General features: G+C 37.8%; 2 protein-coding genes across 2 annotated transcripts in view; one reads left to right on the top strand and one right to left on the bottom strand.

Moving 5' to 3' along the window:
- taf6 (TAF6 RNA polymerase II, TATA box binding protein (TBP)-associated factor) overlaps window positions 1-6,501 on the bottom strand; it is a 76,441-nt gene extending 69,940 nt beyond the window's left edge. The window contains exons 1-4 of the mRNA XM_052591396.1: window positions 6,299-6,501; window positions 4,876-5,039; window positions 4,307-4,393; window positions 4,015-4,168 (exon numbers count right to left, since the gene is read on the bottom strand). Of these exons, the coding sequence (XP_052447356.1) occupies window positions 4,015-4,168; window positions 4,307-4,393; window positions 4,876-5,031 (397 nt within the window). The 5' untranslated portion in view covers window positions 5,032-5,039; window positions 6,299-6,501. The remainder of the gene's footprint in view (window positions 1-4,014; window positions 4,169-4,306; window positions 4,394-4,875; window positions 5,040-6,298) is intronic.
- A 669-nt stretch (window positions 6,502-7,170) lies between these two features.
- Window positions 7,171-13,772, top strand: LOC127989004 (zona pellucida sperm-binding protein 3). Its single transcript, XM_052591397.1, has 10 exons — window positions 7,171-7,650; window positions 10,529-10,644; window positions 10,883-10,986; window positions 11,345-11,522; window positions 11,699-11,816; window positions 11,929-12,014; window positions 12,165-12,430; window positions 12,629-12,805; window positions 13,209-13,436; window positions 13,531-13,772. The coding sequence occupies exons 1-10, from the start codon at window positions 7,258-7,260 to the stop codon at window positions 13,638-13,640; spliced, it is 1,776 nt and encodes a 591-aa protein (XP_052447357.1). The 5' UTR covers window positions 7,171-7,257; the 3' UTR covers window positions 13,641-13,772.
- Window positions 13,773-14,134: the final 362 nt, after the last annotated feature.

Genomic DNA, 14,134 nt, shown 5'->3' with positions numbered 1-14,134 from the left:
TCTAGTAGTAAAGAGCAAGGTATGATAGGTTCACTTGCTGCTTGAACTGAGGCACTACTCGCGATCACGCCTGCCGCATTAGGGGCCGTTCACGTCGCGTCTTTTGCACGCTCAAGTTCGTTATTTCAAATGTAGGCGTGTGGTATGAGTGCGTGCTCATAATGGAAGCGACGCGCTCGTTTTTTTCCAGGCGCGCCCGCACCGCATCGAGTTAAAAACATCTCAACTTTTCAGAATCCCGCAAGCGCACCGCAGATCATGTGACAAGAACCCACCAATCAGCTCCATCCTTTCCAGTACCAACGAAAGCTCAGCCAAGATGAAAAAACAGCTGATCATAGCTGTATATGGATAGCCATTTTTAAATAAATTTAGTAACAGAGCTACTGCAAGCGATTTTTAGTGCTGCAAATCCATTTATCCTTTGCTGAAATGTATGCGTCTTCATGGAGCGAGCAGGTCATGGTTGCTTAGCAACGGCAGACGCCTCAGGAGCGCAAGAGCCCGAAGGCTTTTGAAAAAAAAAAACAGAACGCACGCCTAGCGCCTAGCGTTTTCCACGTGTTTCTAGGCCCGATATGTGAACGGCCCCTTAAAGAGCACCAAAACTGTATTTATTGTTTGAATTTTGTTATGAATTTGGAATAATTTTAAAGCTGATACTCTGTAAATTAAAAAGTAACAAAGCACAAAGCTTTTTGCGATTACTGGACGGCAAGTGCACTTCAAATAATGAAGTTCATGCATTAACAGAACACAGCATGGACTAAGATCTTGTTAAGAAGAAGCATTTTGATTATAAACGAGAACTGTTAACGATATTGCCAATATCCACACAGATGACAGCTTTACCTGTTGTAGTTTGTTCAAGTTATGAACGAAATAGACGCTGTTTTTCTGCACTTTCTCTTCAAGTCTCCATCATTTCTCTCCCTCGCGCGTTTATCAGGTGTGTGTCAGCACTGCTGTGCGGCAGATGAGGACTGTTTAAAACTCTTTTTCCCACTAAAACTTCAATGCACGTTCTCTCAATGCGCGAACATAACAAAAGATGTGAATGCAAAACAATCAGGAAAAAAGGCATTACATGCAATTTTTTAAGAGATAACATGTAAATACATAGGCCTAGTCGCCAGTGGCGACCTCAGCAAAAACTTCACTCGCATTTTAATATTTATGGTCGCAAATGTGACCGTTTTAGTCGCAGTTTGGAGCCCTGAAACAGCACAAACAAATAAAGGGTTAACGGTCCATTTTAATTACATTTAAAAGTATAGTTTACCCCAAAATTTAAATTTTATGACTTTGTTTCTTCAGTAGAACACAAACATAGATATTTACTGAAACCGTTGCAGTCTGTCAATCCTATAATGTAAGTGGATGGGAATCATGGCTTTGAGAATCATAAAAAATACACAAACAACAATGAATTAAACCCTGCGGCTTGAGATAATACAATGATATGCAAAGAAACAAAACGATTGGTCTGTGCAAGAAACTGAACTGTATTTATCTTCTTGCTTTATGGTGGATTGCAGACTGATTAAGTGCATTACCGCCACCTCTCTCTCAAATGGACCACTTACACTCCCGATTGAGATTGTAGATAGAATGTCAATGGTCCATTTCAGAGATAATGGTGGTAATGCACTTGATGTCTCATGCACAGGCTGAAGATGAGGCGAATGCACTCAGAACAGTTCAGACATTGCGATGAAAATCAAAGGTAAACAAGGTATAAATACCGTTCAGTTTCTTGCTCATCACTCATTTTGTGTCTTTACACATCAGTGTATCATCACATGAGCAGGGTTTCATTTGTTTTTTTTCGGTGTATGTTTTATGACTCTCAAAGCAGTGATTCATATCCACTTACCGTATTTTCTGGACTATAAGTCACACTTTTTTTTCATAGTTTGGCTGGTCCTGCGACTTATAGTCAGGTGCAACTTATTTATCAAAATTAATTTGACATGAACCAAGAGAAAACAGCCGCGAGATGGCGCTCTATGCTGCTCAGTGCTCCTTTAGCCTACATGGAAAACATAGAGCGCCGTCTCGCAGCTGTAGGCGGTAATATTTTCTCTTGGTTCTTGATTCTAAATAAATGCAACTTATAGTCCAGTGCGACTTATACATGTTTTTTTCCTCGTCTGTGACAAAGCTGACCTAATTGTCACCGCTGGGCAACACTGGCACACACACGCACATGCACACAAACACACCCCTACACTTAAGCAGAAATACTTACCTTTGTAATAACTAACGCTCGTTTTCCTCCTGCTGTTCCGCCGTCGGCAGCGCGGGTGCACACGCGGCTCCGATGGCACATACGCGTTGGACATTATTTCATCTTCCCCTCCTCATCCGTCAATATTCATAACCCCGGACATTTCAAACACTCACACTGCATGTTGTTTGATGTTGTCTTGTCTAATCAGTGTTTGTTATATTGAATTGGGCGTGCAATGGTCGGTGTTCCGGTGTGAGACGCTGCCAAACAGAGCGATTGAGCGGCGATCAGTTATGACGTCACTGACTGCGCCGCGCTGCCGCAGCGCACCGGAAGCCAGCCAAACCATTGTTTTATATTAGTAGGGGGTACCTTGTTTTTGTGTGTATATAAATTAAATGGTTGAATGTAGTATTTTTGTGTTTAATGTTTTAATTGTTGATTGCGTGTTTGAGTTTGTGTTTAGTATTAATAATTGGTGTAAAAGAAGTCGAAATGCCTGAAGTAATGGGGTTTTAACCGTCTCATATTACCCATTTGAGAAGTCCCATGTGAAGGGGGTGGAGTCTGGCCTATATAAGGGCAGGCCAGATTAAAACTCATCACTTGTTTACCAAGTCGGAGCGAGAGAGCAACTGTGGTGCCTCAAGCGATCTTTTTTGTAACTCCTGTATATTGTGGATACTTACCTGTATATTGACTTTTTTCATTTGGATTATTCCCTCTTTATTTTTCTGTTTGTTGTTTCTTTGGTACTTTGTGCACCTATATATTTTTTTTTCCACCATTGGACTGTGTATATTTTTTGGCACTGTAAATAAATTGCACTAGCACATAAGTGCTATTGCGGGCTAAACCATCATTTAACTTCTTTTACGGACATTCACAACGTCCCCAAGCGAGTGGTGGTTCTCGCTTTATCACATCGTCATTACGTATTTTTGGATTGATGCGACTTATAGTCCGAAAAATTATAGGTACATTATAGGACTGACAGACTGCAATGGTTTCAATTAAAAATTTCTGTCTGTGTTCTACTAAAGAAACAAAGTCATCTACATCTTGGATGCCCTAGGGGTAAGCAGATAAAATTTTAACATAAAATTTTAATTTTTGGGTGAACCATCCCTTTAAAGGTACAATTTGTAAGATATTTGCAGAAAAATAACCAAAAACCACTAGACCGATTACTAACAATATCTCTGATGTTTTCAACTACTTGTAAATCAGGAGAAAATTTCCATTTTAAACAGTGACACAGAGCAGTGCAGTCGCCTGTCAATGCCGTTAGATACCCTTTGTTACTGCCTTTACTGACGTAGAAACCACATGACAACAGTGTCGTGGACAAATATATTAAATCCATGATTTATCTTTCTGTCTGATTGATGGCCGCCAGCGGTTGGATAGAAGACAACAAATCCCATCATTCCATGCTCCTTCTTAGCATCATCAAACCATGCAATTTTTATTGTTTTGATAGTGCGCCCTCTCGTGGCAGGTCCTACAACCTATTGTTTTAGTTAATTTTGTATATACACTTTTAGTGTATTATAAAACATTTATTATTTACTTTTCTGCTCGTCAAACTTGGAACTGAGCTCAATTCAAATTCATTTTGGCAAAAATACACTTAAGTATTTTTTGCTGTGTTCCATTTGGAATGGATGTTATATGGCCCTTATATGTTGTCTAGGTAAGCAGCTCACTAGATTTTGGTACAGAGCTTGCATCTAAATAGCAAATAATCTGGCTTCATATGAGACATGCTTGTTAATTACCTTTGAGCGTAACATCAAGAGGGACTCTAGGGAGGGGTGTGTTGATGATATCACTAAGATCCACTTCCTTTTCTTCATAGAAGTGCAATTCTCTGCCACCTCCACTTGCAAACCGAAATGGAATGAACTCTTGAGACTGGAATCCATACAGAGGCTAAAGGAGACAAATACAATTAAAGTAAAAACAAGATATAAAGATATACAAGGAAAATAATTTGTGAAGGGTTCTGAATGTTGTGGTACAGCCAGAGAGAGGAAACCAATATTTCTCATTTTGTTCCAATTTTCTCACCTCCACGTTTTTTATTTTAAGAGCATGGTCAATGTCACCAGTAGTAAGTTTGCGTCGTTTACCATGGTGCATAAACTTCAGTGCGTCCTGTGGGAGATATCACATCAACAAAACCTTCAGTATTTCTATGCAATCTATCAACTGGAAAATAATGCAGACTGATGTAATCAGTTGTGATTAAATAAATGCTCTAAGCCATAATCGCAATTTCAAATGTAGTTCAACTGACAACTGTTGACCACAATATTAAAACTCTTAAGTTATTATGAGAAGTGTACACATATTTTCAGTTAATAGTGTTTCACTTTGATTTCTCAGACTGTGTTGGTCTAATCTGTCCCAACACAAGTCAAGGAAATCAATGGGAAACACTGTATATTATACTGTATTTTATTATATTATATTACTCTGATAAATTAACTCAATCAAAAAGGAAAATATGTAATATATAATTAAAAAAAAAAAATATATATATATATATATATATATATTATTTAGATTGTCTCTATAAACTATATCTTTCATAAACAGAAAAATATAAATAAAGTGTTGAGTGCAATTGTAAATACCTGAGCAATCTCCTTGATCCTGTAGCTAACCTCTTCACTAAGGGCCAGACAACTGTCTTCCTGCAGTGAGCCCACACCCACTGACTCCGCCATCGCCTTCATGGATTCGGTAGGCAAGATCACCGAACACAGCTTCTGTCTGCGCTCCTCTGCCATGTCTCACTCTGGAGAAGAAAAACAGCTACAGTTCAGTCAGATATATTCAGATTGCAAGTAACTGTCATTAATTATTTTCACTAACAAGATAATTGAGCATTAAGAATAATCTGCTGACTTTGATTCAGGTTTTGATTCAATTAAAAAAATGACTACTCATATTCTTAGAAGCATCAATGGTTTAAAAAATCTCAAACAAATCAGTGATATTTTGCATTAATGCTATCCTTTCCAAATGTGTTTATCAATTTATAGTTGTAATAACTTTATATAGCGGCATATTTTCTATTCTATTACATTCTTAACTCACAAGTTAAAAGCCCTAGTCCAAATACTTCTTAGGTTTTTTGTATAATTTCAAAACAAAACAAAAATATATATATTATTTTCTTTCAGTGGGGCCAGTGAAAATGTTGGTAGGGCAAGTGTAAATCTGTAGTGCTGGTTTAACCTGGTACTCCATTACAATCAAGTGAATTCACATATTGACAAAAATCGACATACATTCATTCGGTAATACATATGTATTATTTGAAAATATGATTGATTCACAAAGGTTATATATTAGCAAAGACTGAAATCAAAACGAGTTTCTAATTATACGGCTGGTGTCGAGACAAATATCCACAGTTGAACGTAACTGGTGACTATTAAAAGAAATCCAGTTTAATGATCAAAAATTAAGATATTATTTACAAAAAAAGAAAGAAAAAAAGAAACTTACAAATAAGATTTTCTATTTCAATTGATTTGATGTCCAACAGGAGCATTGTATCATATTGGTAATCATACGAATCCTATTGAGAGCAATGTCTAAAATGAGTAACGTTGGTTGGTCTGTATTATGATGGAATTTCAATATCTAAAATTCCAATAAGATAATTCTGAGATTGCAACAAAAATTTTGAACACTCCTCCCCGTAAAGCATTAATGACAGCATTGACATTTCGTCCACTATTCAACTATTGTAAGGATCTATCAGATTTAATTTAGCTACAGAAAACATGCCTTAATGATTTAAAATGTTTTTTGATTGTTTGTTTGTTTGTTTTCTTCGAGTCGATTTAAGCACATTTAGTGCGGTATCAAGTAAACGTTACTCAAATAATGATATACTACGCTGTCAAAAAATCGTACATGCACATATGTAAAAATGTCTTAAAAAGTATTAAGCCGATCATGTATAAACGAGAGGGGTTGATTGTTGATGTTTTTCCTGCAATAAAATGGCACAAAAAGCTGAACATAACTGCATGTCGTTCTTACCTCAAAGATAATTCTGCAAAGTTAAAACGATAAAATACAATGAGCAAATCCCTTATGTATGGCTACTCAGGTTGTGACTATACGGCTAACGGTTTATTTATTCGCTGTATTAGTTTTTAGTATTCATATAAAATACATCCTGTTTAGCTCAGCACAATTTTTCCGAAAATCCGCCATTTTGAATTCGTTGGAAGGTCCTGAGAGTCGAAGGAAAGTCCGAAACTTAATCCCACATAAACGTATATTTAAAAAGCACGTTTTAGCGGTATGCCTTTATATAAGCTTTATGAGTAAGCTGGCAAACGATTTGCTATTAAAAACATATGATATTCCATGAAAAAAAGAAGAAGAAAAAACGCATCTAGGTTTAATTCTTATGCATCTTTCAAGACATCGATTCCCGAGGCTGCTGAAGACTCCTGCTATCAGCAAATCATCATGCTGCCTAGTTTTCAAACTTGCACAAACTGTATTCTTAGTGTTTATAATAATATATTATAAAAATTAATATTCACTTAAAATTAAAAGTAAAGAATGTTAAAATATGCTTCTAAAACATTATTATGATAATTATTGTAATAATTATAATTTATAATTTTTTATACATTGCAAATTACTGCTTGTCGAAATCAGAATATGCACAGAACAAAATTAACATGTCAACATAAAAAATAGATCAACTATGTATAGTGGGAGAACGAAGGGAATACGTATGAATGAAAATTCAGAGGACACATATTCCTTTGTAACTTTGTGTGAGTGGGAGGGGAGTTTTTTTTAATGGTCACTTTAATTATTGCCCGACTTTCAACAATGCAACGTCTAATTACCCCGTGATTATGGAACTGGTTTAAAAATGGGTTAATTGTTCATTTAAAGGCGCAGAAGTGGGCCGGAAGTTTGCTAGGTGATGCGGTGTTATAACTTGCAGATTGTGTTCTCTAATTTAAACGAGGACGATGACAGAAAGTTTAATCTTGACTCTTCTAATTTTGACCGTAGAGTTTAGTGATGTGAGGGCATCTCCACTAAGCTCTGATCCACATATAACTTCTCCAGTCGGTCGGTCGCAAATGAGTGAACCTTTTCAAATCAAGCAGCCCTCGAATCAAATAAAAGAGTCATCCGGCAGACAGATCACACGAGTCAAAACCGTAGCCGTGATTTGTCACGAGAATTACATGGAGATTGCGATTAAGGCTGACCTCTTTGAAGTCGGTCAACCTGTGCATGCTTCGGAGCTGCATCTTGGCGCCGACAGTCAGTTTATAACTTCTTGTAAAGTGAGCGCATTCTCCACAAACGAGTACATCATAGCAGCTAGGCTCACCGACTGTGGCACTCAACACTGGGTATGAGCAATTCTTTTTTTTTTTTTTTTTGTTTTTTAGGTCGCTGTTTTGGGTCATCTAGGTGGGAAAACGTTAAGTTCCGTAAAAAGTCTCTCATAATCATAATTCATAAGTCATAATTTTCCCCTAACAATGCGTTCGTAGTCTCCGTTGAATGGGAATAGATAAAGACCCCTGTACAGCAAGAAAATCGAGAAAACACGTGGTGATGGGAAGTCCGATTCAAACAGTTTGAAAATGAATGGGCTGTTATTTTACGTCACCGCCATATACCTGCATGTACCTGGCTTCTCGATAGGACATGTGCTAAAAAGTCATATGTGGGCGTAATCTAGTAAAGTTTAATGCCCGCATTTTATCCAAACGACTCCCTTTGTTAACACTTTGAAACTTCTCTATTAGCCATAGATCTGTTTTGTGGTAACTTTGTAAGCATACTTTTAGGGTTATCATTTTATTACTTAATCCTTCCATATATTGCCTTTTTAAGATTTTCTCAATCGGTGAGTTATTCTAGCCTTAAGATGTTTTGTGAGTACAGGCCTGGGACTGGATGGGTAGGTGAACTACATTTTGCTTTTATAAAATATTTATTTGTAACCATTAAAAGTTACAGACGCATTGTCATGTTAACCTTACAGGTGAATGAGGAAATTGTCATCATCGCACCCTTTGCCAAGTGCATTCTAAATGGCTTCGTTATGACACTGTTATGTGCCCTGCTTCCTCCGAAGTCCCCACTTTAAAGAGTAACTAAACCCTAAACCATTTTTTTTAGTTAATGATTTGTAAGAATGGGGCTTTATTAGTGCTGTTCATTGAACTTTTTTTTGACATTTGAGTATAAAGTGTTTTAATTCTACAATATATGGTGTAAAAATGTCTGAGTGCTGCCCTCCTCAGGTTGAACGGTGGCTACTGCAGTTGATTTTTCCTATTGGATGTTGCGGTGGCAAGTGACATAAGCGGTGGCAGGTGACATAAGCAGTTTCCAGCTCATTACGCCCCTTGGTCCGAGCTACCACGCCCTTGGCAGTATAAAACCATCTTGTTCCGTCAAAATCACTGTAGTGAGTCAGGAGTTGGAATTGCGTGTATTGAAAATGACCAGGATAGACTAATAAAGCATCTATTTAGCCTAGCAATTATATAGTTATTTAGATCTTCAAGATAGAGTAGATTTATCCGTATTTAGTACAGTGGTCAGGATGGTACGGAGGTGTGTTGCTGGTTGCGACAGCACTGCTGGACTGCATAGTTTACCAGCAGACTTTAAAATTAGGCGCCAGTGGTTGCATGCACTTGGCCTGGAAGACAGCGAGTTCCCGCCTTGAGCTGGAGTGTGCAAACTGCATTTTACACGGGATTGCTTCTCCAACGAAATGGAGGTGGAAATGGGCTTCTCCACACAGCTCGCGCTGAAAAGTGATGTAGTTGCGGGAGTTAAGGCCGCAGTTTGAGCCTGCAGCTCGAATTGATATGAACACCTCGACATCCTCCACTTAAGGTGAAAGTGAGGGAGAGAAGTTCTCTACTTCAAATGATCGCTCTGTATCAACTCTACTTGCGTCATTAGTCACTCTCCATTTTAGCGACTCTGACAGCAGCTGTCAATCAATCCGTCACTGCGGGTCTCAGGTTTACGCCGCACTCGCTCAGCCCTGCCCTAGGTTCGTCCCCTCTATCTCCGCTGTGATCTGCCCACTTTTCAGCATTTTTCAAATATTGTCAGTGGGTGGAGTCAGGCTCTGACCAGGGGTTTAGTTACTCTTTAAGGGTTCTTCCCTACAGAGTGATAAAGGCATAGAGATGCTTCCTTCTAAACTGGAATTTGCCCAGCTACCGTTTTAAATCCAGTTTAATTAATTTCTTTAAAAAAAATAAATAAAATTCGGTGTGGTTCCTATACCAATGATGATGGTCATTATAATGTTCCTATAAATCCAATCCAGATGTCAGCACAAACTCAACTTTTTATCGTTTCTCCCAAAAACCACAAAACCTACCTTCGCCCCCTGTTCCTTAAATTCATTTAAAGGGTTAGTTTACCCAGATAGAAATTTATGTAATTAATAACTTGCCCTCATGTTGTTTCAAACCCGTAAGACCTCCACTTATCTTTGGAACACCGTTTAAGATATTTTCGATTTAGTCCGAGAGCTCCAGAGAGTCCATCCATTGAAGCTCTGTGTACGGTATACTGTCCATGTCCAGAAAGGTAAGAAAAACATCATCAAAGTAGTCCATGTGACATCAGAGAGTCGGTTAGAAGTTTTTGAAGCATCGAAAATACATTTTGGTCCAAAAATGGCAAAAACAACGACTTTATTCAGCATTGTCTTCTCTTCCGTGTCTGTTGTGAGAGAGAGTTCAAAACGAAGCAGTCTGGCTATCCGGTTTGCGAACGAATCATTCGGTTCACCAAATCGAACTGAATCATTTTAAACGGTTCGCATCTCTAATACGCATTAATCCACAAATGACTTAAGCTGTTAACTTTTTTTGAATGTGGCTGACGCTCCCTCAAGGTTCAAACAAACCAATATCCCGGAGTAATGCATGCACTCAAACAGTACACTGAATGAACTGCTGTGAAGAGAGAACTGAAGATGAATGCCGAGCCAGATAACGAACAATAGACTGATCTAAAATATCTTAAACCGTGTTTCAAAGATAAACGGAGGTCTTACGGGTTTGAAACAACATGAGGGTAAGTTATTAATAACATAAATTTGCTATCTGGGTAAACTAACCCTTTAAATCATTTTGAGGGAAAAACTTTTTTTTTTTTTTTTAACTGGTCCTACGACCTAAAACTAGTTTGACAGCCAATTAACACTAGCTAGCTCAATTGTATAATAACTTTCATTTTGTTCAGATTACAGATGACTCCCTTATATACACCAACCTCCTTATCTTCACTCCGCAACCCTCTCCAGATGGAGTGGTTCGCCTTGAGCAGGCTGTAGTTCCCATTGAATGTTATTATCGAAGGTAAATGTACTGTGCTTTTGGCAACAGACAAACTTTTTTTTTTTTTTTTTTTTCTAATATTTACAATAGTTTACCCTAATATGTAACTAACATACCATGGTGTTACTGTCTTTTACCAGAATTGAATATTGGAATTTATTCAAGATCCCAATTATGAAATCTGGTCAAAAGAAAATTGACTGCAATTTTTGTTTGTTTGACAAATCTGCTGGAGCATTTGTGTCCTTTTATCTCTCAGAAGGTTTGATATTACCAGTAACCCCATCAGACCAACATGGGTTCCTTTTAGTTCAACGCAATCAGCAGTGGAGGATTTGCAGTTTTCACTAAAGCTAATGACAAGTATGTGCACAATTTCACAAGTATAGTTTTGGGTGATTGCTATGTGCAATTTAGTTATTTAGTTGGAGGGGCATTCTTGTAGAGAAGATTTGATTGGACAAAACCTGTTCTGGATTATTAATTCTTTAATTTTTAAAAAAAGAGAAGTGCCAACATCTGCCAGACCCTTTTGAAAAATGTTGGAAGTATGCTAGGATGTAGACTGACGTGGACTACCACAATTTAATTGTTAACCTGTTTGTAATTTCAGGAGACTTTATTCTGACACTTTACATCATCTACACTACATTTCTCTGACTATATGAAAAGTAGGCAGTTGTTGCTTGGTCAGATTTTTGTCTCCTTATTTCTGCTTCAGGTGATTGGCGCTCCGAACGAGCCTCTTCGGTGTACTTCCTGGGAGACTTCATAAGCATAGAAGCCTCAGTTCATCTGGGTCATCACGTTAACCTCCGTGTATATATTGAGAGCTGTGTTGCCACAGTGACTCCAGATATTAAGTCTTTGCCCAAATACACATTTATTGAAAATCATGGGTGGGTACATTAATCAAGAATGAAGTATGTATGTGTGTATATATATATATATATATATGTATGTGTGTATATTATTTTTTGTGCTGATAAGCACCTATCACTCAAATGAAATTATTATTTGGCTTATCAACAAGTGTGTATATATAATTTCTATTTTTTTTTTCTTACCTGATTAGTTGTCTGATGGACGGACGGACAACTGGCTCAAAGTCTCGTTTCCTTCCCAGAATCCAGAATGACAAACTCCAGCTACAACTGGATGCATTCAAATTCCACCAAGAGACAAGGCCAGAGGTGTATATTATGGAAATGGCACAAAAAAATAAATAAATACCCTGTGAAGATGTGGCAAACTTAAAAGGAAATCTTCAATTTAAATGAACATACTTCTCACTTTGTTATACAGATGTACATCACTTGTACTCTTCAAGCTTACCCTGTAATGGATGTAGTTGACCCCTTTCATAAAGCCTGCTCCTTTATCGAAGGAAGGTATGGAGCTTTGCTTTCATCCTTGGGATTTGTTGTCTAGTACAGAACATTTCTTCTTGGACTCTTACTGTTTGCCACACAAACCGTATTTTCTAGTACATTTGGGAACCAACCTAAATTTTGCCCTCGCTCCCCTCTTTAATTTACAAGCTGGAAGGCTGCAGATGGTGGAGACTGGGCTTGTTACAGCTGCCAAGCAACAAAAGATTATGCATCATTCCTCCATTCTACACCGCAACAACCTGAGCCACCTTCTCCCAGACAAGACCAGACCTCATCTTCCCAAAGACCCAACAAATTTAAGATTCAAGAGGGTTCTGGAAGTTCTTTCAAATCCTTGCCAACAAGTGAACCTGTTCTCTCTTGGAAGAACGTAATTCTCCCACAAGAGGAGGATTATGGAGTTGTTTCAGTGGGTAAGCATTCCCAGATCCAGTGTTGTTGTTTTTTTGTTGTTTTTTTTATTTTTTTTTTTTTGTGTTAAGAGAAATTACCCTGACAGCACCAAACGTAATTTTGTACAATCAGAGTATTTTAAAGATGAGATCTTTATTTAAAGACTGGTAAGCAGGTTTCTTCTCACCATTTTAACAAATGTGGATCTGTGTCAATAGGATGGGAAGAGGAGAAAACCTTGGGTCCACTAGCCATCCTTCCTAAAAAAATGAAAATGGGGTTTCTGGCTCCTCCCAGAGTGAAGCAGGGTGTTCCACCGGTCCCTTATCTCAGTAAAGATAAGAAACCGATGCCTCATAGTAGCCTATGGAAGAATGGTGTTTCTGCTAAGATGGGTTTGTATTATGCCATGTTTCCACCAAAATTACTCATAACAATTGTACCAGGAACCTAGAAAGTACCAGTGTCTGCAAGATAGGCTCTTTTGCATTTTTGTAATGCACTGGAACTAAACCCGAGAAGGGAGTCAAGGAGATCTTGCAGAATTCTTGTACATGTAGTCCACAATTATTTCATTGGTGGGACCATGCTACTTGTAAACGAGTGTGCATGTAAACCCTATTTCCAAGTGATTGGAATTTGTGTATGTTCAATCTAGAGGGCAGTTTTGCACATGGGTTATGAGAGTTTCAAAGGTGTTGTGTTTTTTTAATGGCCTCTTCAATATTTTAATGCTGATTAGTTTACAGAAGTTAAAATGCTTAAAACTGCAGCATAAATTATTAATGTCTCCCCCAGATAAAAGTGTTATAATTCCTCAATCCTCATTGGAAGACACTGAGCAAGCTAATATCATGGCAATTAAACCAGAATTAAAGAAGATTGAGGATGAATATGACCATGAAGATGGTGACGACACGGAAGACTATGATGGTAGAGGTGAAGACCATGACTATAAAGCGGAAAAAGAAAAGGCAAGAGAGGTTTATCAAAGCATGTGGAAGACTAAACTCTTGTCAGAAGAAGGTAATGCACAAAACTGGCATGGTATTTAAGTGAAGTGTGGTGACATTGTTTGGCGTACATATCTTTGCTTATGTAAAAGTCTTTTATCTTGCAGATTTTAAAGAACGCTTTACAACTCTTGGCTCAAACAGTGAGGAAGACTCTGGACTGCATACATTAGGTACAAGCCCCTCCCTTCCAGATAAAGAAGAGGGTTCCCTCTAAAGAAGGGTTATGAATGCTGATAGAGATGACTCAATTTCGCTGAGATGGAGGAAAGCACACAAGCAGGAACCAAGGCATGAGAACTTTCACCATTGCACTAATTAAATGGTTTAAAAAAAAAAATCCCTCCCCCATTGTCTTCATTGTCAGTTTTTTTTTTTTTTTTGTGTGTGTGTGTAGTAATCTTAAGGTATACATTTATGCATTCAGTTTAATTTGGTGATGCTAAAAAAACATTTATGTATTTATTTTTTCTTCCCCAGTTGTGGCTCAATGATCAATCATGCAGTGACCGACTAGTCAGAAGCACCTTAGGCTGTTCAAGTCACCTTTATTTATATAGCGCTTTAAACAAAATATATTGCGTCAAAGCAACTGAACATCATTCATTAGGAAAACAGTGTGTCAATGCAAAATGACAGTTGAAGGCAGTTCATCATTGAATTCATTGATTTCATCTCTGTTCCGTTTAAATAGTGTCTGTGCAGAATGGA

The sequence above is a fragment of the Carassius gibelio genome, chromosome A5 (genome assembly GCF_023724105.1).
Source record: "Carassius gibelio isolate Cgi1373 ecotype wild population from Czech Republic chromosome A5, carGib1.2-hapl.c, whole genome shotgun sequence".
Lineage (NCBI taxonomy): Eukaryota > Metazoa > Chordata > Actinopteri > Cypriniformes > Cyprinidae > Carassius > Carassius gibelio.
Note: the sequence above shows the minus strand (reverse complement) of the source record. Positions and strands in the feature narration are given on the sequence as shown.

Coding starts and splice junctions, on each gene's coding strand:
- LOC127989004 (XM_052591397.1), top strand. CDS start 7,258: ATGACAGAAAGTTTAATCTTGACTCTTCTAATTTTGACCGTAGAGTTT. Junction 10,645..10,882: donor ATTGAATGTTATTATCGAAG/GTAAATGTACTG, acceptor TTTATCTCTCAG/AAGGTTTGATATTACCAGTA. Junction 12,015..12,164: donor TGCTCCTTTATCGAAGGAAG/GTATGGAGCTTT, acceptor TTAATTTACAAG/CTGGAAGGCTGCAGATGGTG.